The following is an 18,101-nucleotide window of genomic DNA, read 5'->3' as shown; positions in this document are numbered from 1 at the left end:
TCATTATATTTCTCTCCCGTGAGATGTGAAATTAGCACTAGGAGAAATCCCGCAGTAGCTGGGGCTGAAGCCTGGTCTCTGGCGTCGAGGCTGCTCCACCAGGAAGGGGGAGCAGGGAGGCAGCAAGGCTGGCAAGACCTTGCCCTCACCAACATGCCTCAGCAAGGGGCGGGGACAGTCTGGTGGAGGCAACCAGGGTCGGCCAAGGGGCCAGCCAGGGCTGGGCAAGGCGGTGGTGATGAGGAAGGGCCAAGGTGGAGCTGGGAAGCCAAGTCATGATCAAGTACAGTGTGCATACAGTATATGTGTAAACGATATACTTTTATACAGTTAAATACAGGGGCAATGTGGAGGCCCCTGCTAATTCTGGTCAGGGCAATGAGAGCCTGCTGGTGCCTTCATGTCCCTGACATCCACTTAGGGCCCAGCCATCTTCTGGTGAGGTACTTGAGCAAATCCACCCCTCGCTGGCCTCGGGGCTCACACTGTGTCACTTAGTCCGGGGTTGTACAGCTGACTTCAATTAATCTGTTCCTGCCTTACATCAATAGCAAACACGGTCAAGGCTGTGAATCACTGAAGTGTCACTTCATTGCACACCTGGGCAAGGAAACAAGAAACGAGTTGAACACTTCAGAGTTGATGTATATAAATGGGTCGCTAGTTTCCTCCGGAGAGGTGTACGTGTGTGTTGGTTTTGAGCAAGAGGTGTATATCAGCTCTATAAGCAGCCTTGTTAGAGGTTTGCAGCACTGCTTTTGTTACATTGAATAGCAGAGGGCAGGTGGGACAGAGGGTGTAACAGCCGTGCATCAGATCATGCTGCTCCTTGCTAATTCTAGTGGGCCAGAGAAGCACATGGAAAGATTATATCTCATTGCACTGAGCTGCACTTTGTTAAATAAGACAATTTAAATATAGGCGCTAACTTTCTGGCAAGGCATAGTAATACTGTTTTACTTGGTTATGGTTTGGTGTAATGGAAAGGAGGTGGTGGTTGTGAGGAGTTTTTTTCTTCTGGAAAAGGGAATATGCTGCTAAGATATATTTAAAAAAAAAAAAAGGATTTTTTTAGAACATCTTTTTGCAGTTGCAGGACTGTTCCTGTCTCTGCTTCGCTCCACTAGTGCAGCCATCTTACCTGAAAGGAACATTGTGAGTGATCCCATTCAGCATCTGTTCAGGAAGCTTTCTTAAAACAGGAAAGCAAGGAGAGCAGCTAGGCTGTTATAACAACATGTAAATCTTTGCATGGGCATTCCTCTGAGCCAGCTACAAGGCAAGGAAGTGTTGTTACCCTCAGCGTACAGATGAAGGGGCTCAGGCTGACAGAATCGTTTTGATCTCGGTTACCACACTGGTAGGTAACTCGCTGAGATTCGTGCTGATCAAACTTCTCCCCTGCGGCGGCTGCTTACTGGCCTCAGACCAGATCCCAGGAAAGTGGAGCGGGGCTCGGGAAACGAGCTCCCTGTACTTGGCAGTGCTGGCAGATTTTGCGTGTTGATGTAGCCGCCTGGGTATTTCTAATCCGTGTTTTCTGATGTAGGTGATGCTAGCTTTTGCTTCAGATGAGCTCCACACTTGCACAGCTCACATAGGTAGACTGGTGTTTTCAGGTACGCTCTGTGTTGCAGAGAGCACACAGAAAGCAGGGAATAAGGTATTTCCTCCCCAAACTCGCTAGATGTACTCTTGAAATCCAGAATGGGTTTTCCGAGAATATACAAGTAAATTGTCTAATTTTGACCTTGAAGTCAATTAAATATTGATATCTTTCAAGTAATTTTAAGGTTTTTTTTTCTTTGTTTCAAATGGTCTTGATGGTAGACTAACACAGACTCTTTTTACAAAAAAAATTGAAATTAGTTTAATCTTACCCATAAGCTATCTGTAATAGGACTATTTTACTGATTAATTTTCTACTTAGCTGCTGTGACTATATGGGCCGCAGCAGAGTCAGGTTAGCTTGCGCAGGTGAGAAATGAAACGATTGTTTTATCACAAACTAGTCGGCCAAGGGCAACCCTGTACGGCCCTTTTCCTACAGATAACTTGCATGCAACAATTACATTTGGTGTGATATGCCACCAGCGTGATGGAGGTTGTTCGTTGTCAACGTTTTCTCTTGGCTGATCACGGCCTTCAGGCACCACTGTCCTTCCAGGGCCGCCTGCCTTACCTCCGCATCAGCCCTTTTCTTTGCCCTTCGGTGACGCTGTGAAAACAGGACACAAGTGGAAGGGGAGTAACTTCATACAACCTGAGACCAGCAGCATTATAAATGCCTTAGTCCTGAATCGATTGCTACGGCTCGGTAAGCGATTGCAAAATTGCCTGTTTACTCTATCTATGCACTTCCATCCCTCAAGATGTTTGGATTTCTCTTAAGTGACAACCCGGTTCAATGTCCTCACTTGTAGTGCTAGCTTTACGCTGGTAGAGCAATTACCCCAAGTGCAGTGTTCCTGTAAATTACTGACAGGCTCTCAGCCCTTCTCTTACCGCATTAAGCTCTAACAGGTAATATAATTTTCATTACACAGTGCATTTCAGGTACAAGAGCTCTGTGATAAAAAGTTGTGGTTTGTTTATTGCTAGCGTAGCTGGTTGTAAATAGTTGTTAAATTTGTCATGCTGTCTGCTTTTTTTCTTATTCGTAACGCTGTGAAGGGACAAGACAGCGTCATAGAATTGTTGCAATGGTCGGGGAATGTAAGTGTTTTTGAGGATGACAAGAAAAAATTGTAGACTAAAAAGCGTGTTGCAGGTAGGAAGGGGGCTGTGAATAATTCATCCTTAAATAATTCTTCACATTTAAAAGTTAATTATTTTACGGTCATTTAAGCATCTTATATTCATGACCATTCCAGGGTACCTTAGCCAGAAATCGGGTTGGGCAAATAAATTATAGTGCTTCAACTTTTTACCCAAATGTTTGCTTGCTGGTGATTGATGATACCTGTCTGAATCCCTGGTTTAAGTCCTCTGCTTTTGAGAGTATATAGCCTTGATTCCTCAAGCGCTCCCTAGCACTAAAGGGCCACAGAAGGAGTTTTGTCGTATGCAAAAAGGCTGACATACAAACTTAAATCCAAGAACCCCGATTAGATTGATACAGAAATCTTCCTGAAATTCAGGCTCCAGTAGAGGGGAAGTTAATTCACCCTCTGCTCAGCGCGTCTGTCTTTATATAGCATGGGTATCTCTCTGCTCAGTAAGAGACAGATGCTCTCCTCAGGATCCTGCCAGGCAGCAGCAGCGTTCCCAGCTCTGCCTTTGGGACGTCCATGTGCTTCTGGGGAGCTAGCTCTTTGTCCTCCTCTTTCGTCTTGCAGCTGTAACGAAAGGAGGCTCGTGGCTCCGATGCTTTGATTGGCGTCTGTAACGCTCTCAGCAAACAACTACAAGTGGAAAATGCCCTAAAATCTTTGCAAGTGTTATCTTTCCGTAATTTCTCACGCTGTATTTAAGGAGGTTGTGCTGGGAATACTCGAGTAGACGTTCAATGAGAAGGATAGTGCTGTCCTTACACATGCCAGGACAGATACATTACTCTAAAATGTTTCCTTTGCATAACACTTTGAAGAGGTAGCTCTTTTGCCTTGCTTCTGGCTGAAGATGCATCTTTATTTACAACAATGCTTTTAAAAGCTTTTGTCTCTGTTCTAAAAATAAATGAACAAACATTTGAGATTTCATATTTTCTGGGCTTTGATTTCACATTAGCTGTGTGTAGCTCTCAACTAAAGACCTGGGAGGAGAAGGAAGGTTGCTTCTGATTTACAGATTCACCTCTTCTTAATCTGAAAACTAAAGCTGTCTGTCTGGTTTTCTTTTCCTTTCCTGTTAGCGGTTGTGGCAGAAAGATTCTGCCAGGCAGTTTTAAGCAGTTTTCCTTACTGTTAATTCAAATTCGGCAGTAGCATGAATATGGCTCTTTTGGTTTTAGTTGAATTACTCCGGAGTTAACTTGGTATGCATGAGACCAGGATTACTGCCTAAAATCTCAGGCTTTTTTCCACTGACTAGCTCTGCTGGAAAAACTAGTAGAGGGTGAAGCTTTACTTTAAAACACAAAGCAGAAGGCAGAACTCCTATGATTCTGTTACCAGCATCATCCTGCTCACATCATGTGGTACGTATTGGGGAAATCATGCTTCTGATCTACATTGTACAGCATCTGGAGAGCTGCTAGTGTCATGGTTAGATAGCATTAAATGAGGTTCTGGCTCCAAAGACAAAACAGCGAATCCATGCAGGCACGCATATCATGTATGGATACCTGCATCCACGGAGCATTTACCAGCGTTTGTAAATAACACAGCAGGTTTTTTTTTCTTTCATGTACATACTTAATGCAATGCAAATAGTTTTGGTATCAACGTTGAATTGTGTCGAGGGGTGCTTTATAAAAGCTATAGAATAGGCCTATCTTTTGAGCTCTACCTATGAAATTGTTTATTTGCAGCTTATCTAATTAATAAGCAAAAGTATGTTCAGCATCCTTAGCCCTGACGCAGGTTGAATTGATTTTTTTATCATTTAAGTCCTTATCAGCACACAACTTTCTTCAGTGCCATCAAGCATAAAAGTAAAATGATTTTAGCTATGGTAAAGTGTGGTGCCACGTACAGTAAGAACACAGAAAAGCCACAACTTTTGTGACCTCAATCTGCTAAATAAAACCTGTTTGCAGTATGAAAACACTAAGAGACTACGGCTTTCTGCTCTCGGTAATGCTGATCTGGGTCAGTTGCGGTCATCCTGCATTGCAGATGATAGTCTTGGACTGTTATCTATCCATTTTCAGTTTTTCTCAGCAGTGATGAGGACTCCTCAGAAAGCCACAGATGTACACATTCTTCAGGATGGTATAATTTAAAATTCACATAAGTAGACTACTATGTTATACATTTGTTAATGTCTTTAGCTGGAAACTACTTCATGTCTACTGAAGAGGAAGCTTTTGAGGTTACTGCCAGCGTACCTGGCTGAGGTTCAGGTCTAGACCTGGCAGCTAAGGATTTTGTTCTTTTCAGTCTTGTTTCCAGAGGCTGCATGGGACAGCTTTTCAGTTACCCTTACAGCATTTCCCTGGTTTTCCTTTGAAATAATTCCTATTGTACAGTAATACTTTTTCTGAATATTTGGACCTTACCCACACTTGAAGCTTAAGTATCTTCAACACCTGGAAATCTATAGCAATAAGTAAGGTCAGCCTGGAGTCTACCAGGCTGGTTCCCCTTAGCTGAGCTGCTCTGCTGCTCTGCTCCCAGGCTACACGGTAGATGGAGGGCAAAGATGTGGGAACTGTTTGCTGGGGGCTAATAATGGGGCAAGGTGGCATCTTGAATATGCAGACCCTGTGAATCTGTGTGCTGCTCTACATGGGGTGGGAGGATGGAGATGCCCAGCTGGGACTTTGAGGGCTGTGCGCTTGCTGGCAGAATTTATTGCCTATCCTTCACAATGTGTGCAAGGTGGAGGCCGAAAGTAATAGCAAAAAAACTTTGCTTGCCATATGTATTCTTTTGCAACTGAATTCCTTATCTATCGTCTATGTACTGCATCTTACCTCACCATCCCTGCAGTTATCCCTGAACGAATGGCTGAGGGTGATGTGATATCCCTGGTTTGAGTGCTCCCATGCAACAGCCAAGAAGCCAGCTGAACAGAAGTGAAATTCTCTGCATCAGTTCTTTTTTCCAGGCCTGTTTGTTAGCAGCAGCAGTTTATGTATCAGTAGCTGAACTGGAGGTATGCAAAAATAAAATGCTTATTAGTAAAAGCTCCTACACAAGGATACAGGCTGTTCACAGACAGTAATGCCGAAGTTAGCCATTAATTTAGAAAAGCACCACAGTTGAATTTAAGCACTTGAATAATACCAATTAGTAGACTCTTCATTTTACATTCTGAACCCAGAAACTGGGAGCCTTAATTAGCCTTTAGGCTAAGATTTCAAGTATTAAATATTCTGCTGGATTTTAAGAGGAGCACCTACAGCAAGTAATGCACATACTTGTATTTTTAAGGGCCTATCCCCAAATGTGGATTATTTAAAAAAAAAACCAAACCAAACCAAAACACAAAAGCCAACCAACCAATAAAAAAAACCAAAACCCCAGAACACAACAGAAAAAAATTGATCACCAACACTAGGAGATTAGGAAGAATTTAAATAATGAGAAGACTGCTTCCCTGATCAAAGCTTTTTGTACAGCACTTGATGCACACAGGAAAAAGTCCTTTAATAGCACTGCTCAAGAAAATACAGACTAGTGGAAAATTGCATTTCTAGTCAAATTCTCTAGGTGGTCTAGACCTTGCAGAGCAGTGGGAGGATAAACTGGGAAAAAATGCTTTAAATCAGGTTTAGATTACTGCCAAATCTGGACAGCTGAACCAGCGCATACAGAGATCAGTGGAGATGGGGCAGATGTGATTGGGATGGGGTACAGCTGGGTGATATACAGTAATAAATTTTCTGTCAATCTAATATGTTGCTGTACCTACAGTATAGCAAATAATTTAGATATGCTGCAGCCACGCAAAAGGGGAATTACATGTCTTCATTTAATATTTTACATTATTATTATTCTCTGCTTTTTGGCGCTACATGATACTGCAGTAAGTTTACTTTATCGCAGAGAGGGTATAATTCAACATATATGAGAGTTTTTCGCAGCTTCCTACCAGCTCTGCTTGCATCTTCCCATCTCTAAATTTTGGTCGTAGGATGAGCTGTACCACAGAAGTGCTTAGGGCAAAGCTGCCAGCCACTAATAAACCACTCCAGAGCTTGCTAAGGGTGAGTCCAGCAATCTGGGGCAAGGACAGAATTTGATTAGAAACTGAAGAAGCGAGGGGAGAGAGAGAGAGAGATAAAAGTATGAAAGCAACTTTACGGAATTGTAAGTAGGTCTAATACTTCCGTAATTGCTTCTGTTTTGTTTTCTTTACACCTGGGAATGGAGTTGTTTACTATCATGGGTTCCAGTTTCATTGAGTTTTTCTTAAATGTTTGGCTTTATTTAAGGACTGGTAAAATTATTAAAACTGGAAAACGAAGGCTGTGCTTGGTTCTTTTTCTTCACATGGTAATTGAAAAGACCCAGTTTCCTGTCTGGGTTAGTTGTGAGTGAGTAAAGGGAGGCAGGTAGGAAGGAATTAGCATCTAAAGGCACTTTTTAAAAGAGTATGTAGGAAACCCCTCTCTATAAAGGCTGATTTGCTGTTTATCATATGAATGCTGTATTTTGAAGGGTGTATTAGAAGGACAAGACCATCCTTCAGAAATAACTTTTTAAACCAAGAACTGAAAATTGTAATTTCTTTCATACTCTGCTTTAGTACCTTCAGAAGAGGAATGAACTCCAGGAGAAAGAGAGAAGTCCCTTCCATTTCTCCCTTTATTGAAACAGCTTGGTCTGTTGGAAGAAGAACAGTATCTGTGAAAAGCTAGTACAGTGAATGTTAGGTTTCTGTTCAGCTGTGCAAATACAGCACATACTGCCCAGACCCAGCACTAAGTGGGGCTGCGTGTATCGTGTCTGTGTGTACGGAGCAGTGGAAAACTTGAAGCACAACGCATGGAGCAATTCTGTATAAACCAGTTAGATCACCTCTAATATGCTTTGAAGTTATCCAGTCCCACATGTGCATGCTGAATGCTAACACAGCTGAAAATATATAGGGTTTCCTTTTCCAAATACCTAAAGAGTCATTGGGTATCTGCACAGACTGCACAGTATTTGTAATACATGCTGTTGGACATGCCCTGCTATAATGGTCAGCAGGGGTCCACCTGGAAGTGACAAACAGGCAGACCTGAAATTAAAATCAAAATTAAAAAATCCAGAGTTTATCCTCTGCTTCAAATGTTGGGCTAGATAATAGGTTTCTTTCAACTGATCTTTAGTTTTAAATGTGTTATTTTTCCTGAAAACGTGGCAGTTTTACTGATCTTGTAAGGATGTTAGTAATTGTAGGTAAGAGAGAGAGGTCTTGGCCTCCAATGCTGGTTTGCTTTGGCTTTTTATTCTGCTTGACAAATTGGTGCCTGTTCCTCCTCCTCCCCACAGTTGTCTCCTTATTTCCACTTTACAGGGGAGTTGCTTCAGTGTCTTGTTACATCTGAACTTTTGTTTAAGGATAAATTTTCCCGAGTGCTAAGTAAGTCCTATAGCAACTTAGGTACTTCCAAATCAGAGTAAGATGTACGCTCCTGAAGTCCAGCTTTTCAAAGAGATGACTTTTCCTGACTTCTGTTGATTTAATAACTACTCTGTACTTGAAGACTTCTGAGGACTGTGCGGCCAAATCACATCTGAAAATAGCATTAAGGTCCCAAAGCTACTAAGGCAGTTTTGGAAAATGCAAAATGCAGCTACGGTCCCTTTCTCTTACATCTCGCAGGTTGGAGGGAACAAAGGGCCTGGTGTTTTGGTAGCGATGTGAAGCCTGGGTATGCCCAAAGCAGTGTTGGTGTGATTCTTTTTCATTACTGTATGTGACTAGGAAATTTGAAAGAGCTTCCTTATGGGCACATGATTAAATGTTGGTTCAGATGATTTGAACTGAGGTAATAAGGACATAACTGGTTTTTCTTTTGAGAGCTGCGATCCAGGCTGTACTTATGAGTTGAAAGCTTAGTTTTACCCCACTGCCTTCAAAAACCAGAGTGTGTCAGAAACATGACCTTTTCTAGATCCTTGCAAAGTATCCGGAAGTGTTCTTGAAGAGGAGACAGGAAGTTCAAAGGAAGGAGTGAGTAACTCCAAAAGCTGTTCCTGTTGCAGTTAGAATCATAGAATGGTTTCATTTGGAAGCGACCTTTAAAGGTCATCGAGTCCAACCCCCCTGCAACTGGCAGGGACATCTTCAACTAGATCAGGTTGCTCAGAGCCCCATCCAACCTGACCTTGAATGTTTCCAGGGATGGGGCATCTACCATCTCTCTGGGCAACCTGTGCCAGTGTTTCACCACCCTCATCATAAAAAAATTTCTTCCTTATATCTAATCTAAATCTACCCTCTTTTAGTTTAAAACCATTACCCCTTGTCCTGTCACAATAGGCTCTACTAAAAAGTCTGTCACCATCTTTCTTAGAAGCCCTCTTTAAGTACTGGAAGGCTGCAATCAGACCTCTCTGGAGCCTTCTCTTCTCCAGGCTGAACAGGCCCAACTCTCTCAGCCTCTCCTCATAGGAGAAGTGTTCCATCCCTCTGATCATTTTTGTGGCCCGCCTCTGGACCTGCTCCAACAGGTCCGTGTCCTTCCTGTGCTGAGGAACCCAGAGCTCGCTGCAGTACTCCAGCTGGGGTCTCACCAGAGCAGAGTAGAGGGGCAGAATCACCTCCCTCGACCTGCTGGTCACGCTTCTTTTGATGCAGCCCAGGAAACAGTTGGCCTTCTGGGCTGCGAGTGCAGATTGCCAGCTTGTGCCCAGCTTTTCATCCACCAGTACCCCCAAGTCCTTCTCTTCAGGCCTGCTCTCAATTCCTTCATCCCCCAGCCTGTATTGATACCAGGTGTTGCCCCAGCCAAGGTACAGGACCTTGCACTTGGCCTTGTTGAACCCTCAGGACTCTGGGAGGCATCTCATCAGGACCCATAGGCTTATGCATGTTCAGGTTCCTCAGGTGGTCATGAACATGATCTTCTACCAGTAGGGGGGGACTTTGCTCCCCAGTCCCTGTCTTGCGGGCCATCCACTCAAGAGGTGTGGGAAGAGAGATTGCCAGTGAAGACTGAGGCAAAAAAGTTGTTAAGTACCTCGGCCTTAGTTTGTGTTAATTCTGTTTTGACCGTGTAATGAAAACAAGCCCCCTATACATTATGCTGAAAGCTGAGTACATAACCTATCAAAATGTGGTTTTAAACCGGCAAGACTGTTGGACAATAGACCAGCTGTGTGTGATGGAGCGTTGCCTCCTGCCTAGTTGGGACTGGAGACTTCTTTGGGAAGAGGCTGTGTGATAGATGGATAAAGCGCCACTGTTATCTCACCAGAGAATTCGCAGTCCTTCACAAAGGAGTTTGTGTTTGATTTTTGTGGAGCAGCATACCTGTATAAGCAGAGAATTTGGTCATGATTCCATTAGTGTTTCTCACCCAGCATTCCTTTGTTAAAAGGGAAGTCTAGCTGTCTTAAAAGAAATTTGTGCAGGTAAAGCTCACAAATATCGCTGGATTTGCAAACAGCATATGAATTTGTCCTTGGATTTACAAATAGCATATGGTAATTCATCTTTCCACAAAAAAGATAGTGAAAATCTGAGTTCTCTCATGAAACTTGGCCTTCAAGCCTCTAAAATCAAATTATTGAAGACAGTCAAGAAATTTTAAGATTTTAGGTGGTATGTGACATGTTTTTGAATAGGCAAACTTAACTCAGTCATTTCCTAACAGCTTAGTACTTGATTTGACTCCAGTAACATTGTTTTTAAGAGTACATTTTACGTATATGATTTTGTAGAGAGATAGATCTAGATCTAGAAAGCAGGCACATACGCTTCCAAGCAGAGTCTGGAGAACGGTACGGTGCAGGTGAGGATGCCGTGTTTGTTGTAGGGTGATAACGGTAAAGCTGGGGAGCCACCAGAAGGAAGAGCCCCTTGAATTGTGTTTGAGCAGAATGAGAGTCAGCAAAAGGCCTGAGGGAAGAATGTACCTTACACTGCTGGCCCAGGGCAAAAAGAGTGATTTCCGTGAAATTGCGGATCCAAGACCATTGGTAGTGTTTGGTTGTTTGGGTTTACAAGGAGAAACCGTTTAAGTGAGGAAAAGGCTCCTGTGAACTCATCTTGCAAGAAAGCAGCTCATGCTGCTGTTTGATTACAGAGGTCACACACAAGGATGCCACACGGGTCATTTACATGCTAGGCAGAATTTGAAATTGCATCCTTGCTGGATTAGCGTTGCTCGTTGCGTCCTTCCCTACCTCCTGGAGACCAAGTTCTTCAGTCTTTTCAACAAGTTTATTTTATATCCCATCCTAAAATGGAAGAGATGAGTGAAAAGAGTTTAAAGATCCCCTGCTTGTTTCAGGCTGTCCTTGGGCGGCTTCTCAGGTGTGGATGCACTTGTGCAAATCTGCCTTGAGTGGACTGGAGCTAATCCAGGATAGCGCAGGAGCGGAACATGATGCCTTTGCTTTGCTCACTTACAGGAGAAGCACCGTATGCGCTTCCCCACGCCCAGCAGCTGTGCACGTGGTTCCTGTATGGCAAGAAAGGGCCAGCAAGGCAGAGGTGCCCTCTCTTTCACCCCCGTTCAGAGCGGGCTACCTCCCACCCGTGCAGCAAGAAATGCTTTGGGATCTGTGCAGCTTCTCCTAGAATAGCTGTAGCAAGATTAAATTAAAAAAATTCCCCTTTTCCCTCACCCACAGTGGGTCACTTTGTCTTCCTCTTTCCTTTTCATCTTAATTAGATCAGGAGGACGTAATCTGCCAAATGCAACCCCTGACACATGTTACTGTGCAGGAGAGACTCCCTGCATTCCAGGAGGATTACCACAAACCTGATTACAGCGGCACAAGAGCCCCGTGAACCGAGGTCGTGGGCGCTATGGAGGAATCTCATCATAAATATAAGACATCTAGGAAAGATTTCCAGTGCATACCTGTGTATTCTGACAAGATTTTTTATACATTGGCTGGGGATAACAAGCAAGTCAGACTAAAGACTACTGTTGGCACATTTTCTGTGTGCCAGAGCTTTAAAGTATTTAAAAATGCAAAATACGTCTCTAACAAGATTTCCAAAAGTGCCCTTATAAAAAAAAAAAAAAAAAAAGAAAGAAAAGCAATTCTAGACTCAGTCCTTTTTAAAATTTCTGTCTGTATAAAGCAGTCACCACAATATTGCCACCAGAAGAGTTATGTTTTTATTACATCTATTGACATACTTTCACATGCAATTTTATCAGAGACAAAGCACAGCTGGGCTTTAGCTTGCTCTTGAAGGTGAAACCCAATCTACAGTAGCCTAATTTCACTGAAGAAAAAACAAGACTATTTTATTGTTAAAAATCTCTTTGGAAATACCTCAGCAATTTTGTTTTGTGAAACAAATAATTAAACAAAAAGTATAATTTTGCTTTAGGGCATTGTGAGGACAAGTGATTAATATTTGGAAGTGTCTCCATGAAAATCATTCAGGTTACGAGACTATATTTCACCACAAAACAAGGCCAGAACAATTAGAGATTCATGAAGCAAAGACACAGCTCTTCACAGGGGAAAAAATGAATTTTTTCTGGACCTGTTCCAGGGTGGTGTGGTACACTGCCTGGGCTCTCAGAGCGCAAAGGAAGGGTCCCAGCACGTGCGGTCCCCAAAAGTGCAGGACTGAGCCTAAGGCGGCGAGCCCTGCTGAGCAGCTTCCTTCAGACCAGAGTTTTCCCCAAGAGGGAGCACTGAAGCCCTTCTTTCGGAAGCAGCTGCTGGTACTTCAGGGATGGCATGCAGAAAACCAGTCATACACATAACCAAAATTCTTATGTCAACAACAGCAACAAAAGAGCCACCAAAAAAACCCTCAAACACCTTCCTCCCTGCCCCCTTCCCACAGACAAAACACACTGAAGAACATGAGGGCCTAACGCTGCGGCTTTCAACCTGTAAACTCTAAATTTTATAAATTCTAAGGGGAGGAGGAGGATGGAGAAGGGGAACAGAGGTGCCAGGAAAGGTATCAAGAAAAGCAAAATCATTTACCTATTGAGAAGTCTACAGATATGGATTCTTCAAGTGATCTACAACTCCACTGGAAAGCAAGAGGCCTTTTGGCTTGTGACTCCTGCTTACTGCTGTAGCTGTAAAACGTTCAAGTGAAAAGATGGTGACTTTCACTAAAAAGAATTTGAAATAATGACGAAACATGTCATTTCCCCAGCAAAAAGTTTTGTATATTAGAGGAGTTAGTCTTTTTAGTTAAAAGAAAAAAAAAAAAAACCCAACAACTAACAAGAACACATCAGGCAAATAGGGCTGTCTGTTCTGCATGGGCACGATGGTGTTCTGACCCCGTTAGCTGTTAAGGGGCTGCAGAGCACGTACACCAATTTTACAGCCAGCTGCAAGGTATCCAAAACCAGCCTTAATCAGAGGTTTCCCCAGACTCTTTTGGCAGAACAGGTAACTGGATTTGTTCTGATTTTTCATAACCTGCATTGTGGCTATGCATCCCTTTGTGCCTAGGAAGCACCGTAGCCAGCTCACAGTGTCAGGGTTCATTTGGGGATCTGCTAGATAGACAAAGCCACCACAAAGGAGAGGATTGAAACAGACCTCTTTAATTCGGCAAGCATCGTGTGGAGGTGCAGAGCAGGAATAAACCTGATCCAGTTCCCTGAAAATGGAGAAGACTGGGGCCTGCAGAGGGTCAGGCATCCCAGAAGCTCAAACAATCCAGATTTCCCCTTTCAAATTTTGTGGGTTGGCTCTACTTACTTATGAGACACAATTGCTAATAAAATTAATTAGAAGCATCAGAAGTTGATCATCCCCGAAGTATTTCTACTTGAAGCAGTCATTAATTATTACGACTAGGATTGTCTGTCTTTCTATTTATAGGCTGGCCATGGGCGACACTGACTGTTCTCGGGTTCCTGTACTGCTATTCTCACATCGGAATTGAATGGGAGCAAACGTACGCTGCGAATTAGGAATGACGCAGAACGATGATTTTTAAGACAGGTTAATGGCTTTTCTACACTGGATATAGCTGTCTGCAGAAGGATGCGCCAGGCCCAAGTATTTGCTTAATGTGTTAAAATCGAAAGCTCATGTAATTGATTCTGGATTGTGAATGCAGGAATTGACCCAGAAACACTGATGGGCTGTGGCTGGGGGTGGGGAGAAATTATGGAGCATTTTGAATTATGTTATTTTTATAAAACAGCATCTCTATGACTCTATGTACACTGGAAGCATGCATCTCAGAATAGGTGTTTTATATATGTTGAAGACTGTATTTGTTTCTTCTGATTTTTGCTGCCTATTTTGAGATATTGAAGAAAAAAAAATTTCCTACCTTGCAGAATTCAGAAAGCCCAATCTCTCTCAGCCTCGGTCCAGGGGCAGCCAGGGCTGTGCCCTGCACTTACGCTACTCCATGAAGGGCATGGTGCTCATCAGCTCTTCTTGATTGCTTTCTGATACAAGTTAGAACTTTTTTCCTCTTCTCACTGACTGCAGTAGTTCAGCCTTAAGCTACTTTTCTACCTGCAGTAGCAAAGTCTGCTTTTTTTCTTTAATGTCTTCATTTAAAATTTCACCTTTAAAACAACCTTTTTATTTTTGTAGTCTTAGGAATGGTTTAATTTGTTTCTTTAAAACGAGGGAGTAGGGAGGCAGGTCTTTCCTTAAGGAACAGCTTTTCTTTTTAATCAACATGACCTTACAGCTCCTTGGGCTTTAAGCGCTCTCTGCCTTGGGTTAGAGCTAAAGCATATAATATTACCTTTATTGTGGGGCGAATCTCACCTTCAAGGGAACCGTTCAGTCTGCCTCTTGTATTTTTCTGTTACAAAAGGAGCTACTAACCCAGGTCTGGCTGAACGGTGAATCTGTTCAGTCTGCTTCATTCTCTGGTGTCCAGGCAATCGGCTCCTGCAATATTGAAGACCCCAGGAGTAGCATTTTTAAGACCTTTAAAAAAACCAGAATGGTCTGGCACCAAATTAGCCAGAGCTCCATGTCCCAAAGTAGCCAGAGCTCCATGTCAGTTGCACACAGCCAGCCCTGTTACAGCAGCATCTTTGCCAAAAGGCCAGGTTGCCCAGGGCTGGGAAGGTCCTGCCTTGCAAGCACCGGGGCTGGGGGAGTGCTTCAGCACACACTGTTTTCTGAGGGAAGGGGAGACCCTACTCACATTGGGCACAAGGGGTGTCTCCCAAGCTGTTATTTTTTAAACTGATACTGAAGAGCAGCCAGAAGACCTTTAGTCTTTCTAAAGTTAGACATTGCCCCTAGGCGTGGTGAAAGGCCACCAGTTCTGGAGAGGGCTTCTTCCACGAGCAGCTTCCTGCCCCCAAAGCAGAAGGACTCCTGTCAAAACTCGTTCTGTTCCCCCGGCAGCCATTGCAGCCTGTTGAGAGGCACAGTTAGTGTCCTGCTGTCCATCACTCCTGCAGCTTTAGCCAAGTCCAATATAGCTTATCCCTTCAGCAAGAAATTCAGTCCCCGAGATCGGCTTCAGCTTGGTGCCTGCATTTCTGATGTTTTTGTTGCTCAGAACTATGGCAACCACCTTCTTCCCCTTCATTTATTTCTGGAGAAATAAGGGCAGAGGCTTCAGCTCTCTACCCATCTGGAGACTCAGCCCATCTCTTGCTGTTTCAAAGCAGAACCTCCAGCTCTTTATGTTTAGGGAAAGATTTTCTCCCGCCATGAGAATGCCATGATTTCCCCTGGAAGTCATTTCTAGGAGATACCGTGGACTGTTGAAGATAAGACTTACCTTGAACACTGCCTGGCCAGAGACATGGCCCTCCTGATTGACCTACGATGATTGCAGGGATCCTCTCAGCCTCTGAATTTACTGAAAGGATCTGAGATTGGCCTCCATTTTGGAGTAGAACCAAGGTAAGGGCAAGAACTTCCTCAAAGTTAACTCAAACTTTGTAATTAAGTGTAATTACCATTGGAGCGAAAAGTCATGAGTCTGTTCTTCAGTCTTATTGATTACCATTATTACATGAAACGAGGGGCTACTAAGTGATTAGATTCCAATTTGTATGCGTGCAAAACTTCCTACTCCAATATGGAAATGACCTTGAAGCTCATCTAGAGTATGCTTATGTCTGAAGTAAAATGGCTTTTTTTTTTTTTTCAGTGCTTTATACATATTTCATAATTTTGTATCCTTTTCTGTTTCTATAAATAAAGCTGAAACTGACTATTGGCTTGAGAACTGTGTCTTAGAAAGCTACCGGTTTGGTGTAAGAAAAATAAGTGCTCCGCTGTTGTGAAGAAACCCTACTACGCCCTGGAAGCCTGCAGGATGGGTGCAGTGCTGACTGGGCACCTCTGTCCCTCTCGTGCACTGCATGGAACATGCATTCCCTCGTGGGGCGAGTTTAAAAAAGCTCCTTTTGTAGATCAGTTAAGGTGAAACTTCAGCATGTGAAGCTTCTGAGAATGGTCACCAAGAGTAGTATGCAAGTAAAATCATGCTGCTCTTTAGACTCTGCTGTCCTGGTCTAGAGTCAGAAGTATGAAGCGTGCTTGCGCAATTTAAGAAATAGATACTATTTCTTATCGCGTAAATATTTATTGTATGAGAAATAAATAATTTCCTTCACTCTCAGTCTTTCCAGAAGTTCTTTGTCCTACTACTTCGAAATATGTATTTCAGGAACAAGCCCACTCACAAAGTTTCTGCTCCGTCCTGCTTACAGAGCACCAGCAGGCAAGGCGTGGGGCGTGCTCGGTCAGACAGACACACCGCTCTGTTAAGAGCTCAGGCTGTGCCTGAAGCACTTCAAATGTAGGTAGTCAGTTATACCTTCAGCTCGGAGGCATATTCCTCAGCACGACCAGAAAATTGACTCTTCATTATCATGTGGCACCCGATGTAATTGCAATTACACGGTAGCCAGAAGTGCCATCCTCCACACAAGTCCTCAGTGACAGTCCTAGAGGGGTGGGAGCTTGCAGAGGCCTGGAAGAGACTGAAGTAGACACTCCACTTAACAAAGAAAAAAGTAGGCGAGGGGAGGAGGAGGAAGAGACTTCCAAACACTAAGGAAAAGCTACTTAAGGGACCTAGGAAACAGTTGACAAAGAAATTGCCAAAGGCAGACACTGGCCATTTTGAACCGAAGAGGAGGCACTTCTGGTCTGGCGCGGGGTGCGGGGACACTACTGCTGACAGACCCTAATGTCACAAGTGTGCCATGACTGAAAAAAAAAAAAAAAAAAAAGCAAAGCCAAGGTGGTGGCTCTGAAACCGAGCTGGACAGTCACGTGCTGCCTACTGACAGAAATGGTTTACACGTCAGGCTGAAAATCTGCCCATGCAACTGGCAAGCAGAGCATATCGCAATATATGGCTTTAACGGCTACCGCAAAGCTGTAGTAATCAAGTGGCTCACACACACACCCCCACCCTGCACCCACGTCCTTCCCGTAACCCCCTCCTTGGCTGGCAAAGCCCTCCCAGCCACCGTCACTGCTGGGGATGGTAAGATTATGCTCAGTGCCTCTTTCATTAATTCTGCACTGATTAGACGGTGAGCGAGGCTTTGCTCACATCTCTCTTTCACATCTGAGAGTTAAAAGCAGCTTAGTTGGAATAACCAGCTTACCACAGGTCAGACAAAAAAAGAGAGCTTAACTATGAAAACCTGCAGCAATTTTGCTATTAGTCATAGCAGTAGCGCAGTGCCTCTCCATTCTCTTGCGCGCCCGCTTAATCTCCTCCGTCACTGCTAACCCTTGAGCCGGTTGCAGCTCACACTTGCTAAGGAGAGGCTTGCCTTCCTCAGGCATGCTGGCATGATTTTCCTCGAAAAGGGAGGAGATTTGCTATGCATAGTCTGTCACAGCATGTCCTGCCTCCGCTTTATAGCCCCCCCCCCCCCCCCCCAGTAGCGCTGCCCGTTCTGGCTTTGCAAAATACCTCCCAGCGCACAGCCACTTGTTAGGCAAGGCATATATTATCATCCCGCAGGGACAGCTGAAATACTGCTCGCAGCAAAGCCTGTGAAGAACTCTGAGGCTGTAACACCTTTGAGGAATGAGGGGAAATCTGCATTACAGTAGATGGTTTCTTGTATTAAGGGACCTCCGAGAGCCACCCTCTCGAGTGGGCGTCTCGGCCGGCGCCCTGCAGACACGGGATGCACAGGGCTGCTGTGCGCGCTGAATTCAGCAGTTTCACCAGGAGCTGCTCATGAAGCAGTTCCTTCGTTAGTTGCATGTAAAAGAGAGAAAAGATGACAACTATTTCACCCGAGCTTTCCACTTTCAGCAAATGCAACCATGTCAAGCACAGGCCCTGCCAGAGCGCCTGAGAACGAGCTGAGTCCCCGCTGCCCGTGGCACGAGTCACCCGCGCCTGAGTTTACTGCGAGGCATCCCAAG

At 44.0% G+C, this 18,101-nt stretch overlaps 1 protein-coding gene across 1 annotated transcript in view; it reads left to right on the top strand.

Annotated features, from left to right (window-relative positions):
• Positions 1 to 16,206, top strand: part of HHAT (hedgehog acyltransferase) — a 161,616-nt gene extending 145,410 nt beyond the window's left edge. Inside the window, exon 12 of the mRNA XM_087775192.1 lies at positions 13,587 to 16,206. Within this exon, the coding sequence (XP_087631318.1) occupies positions 13,587 to 13,678 (92 nt within the window). The 3' untranslated portion in view covers positions 13,679 to 16,206. The remainder of the gene's footprint in view (positions 1 to 13,586) is intronic.
• Positions 16,207 to 18,101: the final 1,895 nt, after the last annotated feature.

The sequence above is a fragment of the Nipponia nippon genome, unplaced genomic scaffold, assembly GCF_047370975.1.
Source record: "Nipponia nippon isolate SJK-2023a ecotype South Korea unplaced genomic scaffold, ASM4737097v1 scaffold_4, whole genome shotgun sequence".
Lineage (NCBI taxonomy): Eukaryota > Metazoa > Chordata > Aves > Pelecaniformes > Threskiornithidae > Nipponia > Nipponia nippon.
The sequence above is the reverse complement of the archived record's forward strand: the minus strand, read 5'-3'. Positions and strand labels throughout refer to the sequence as shown.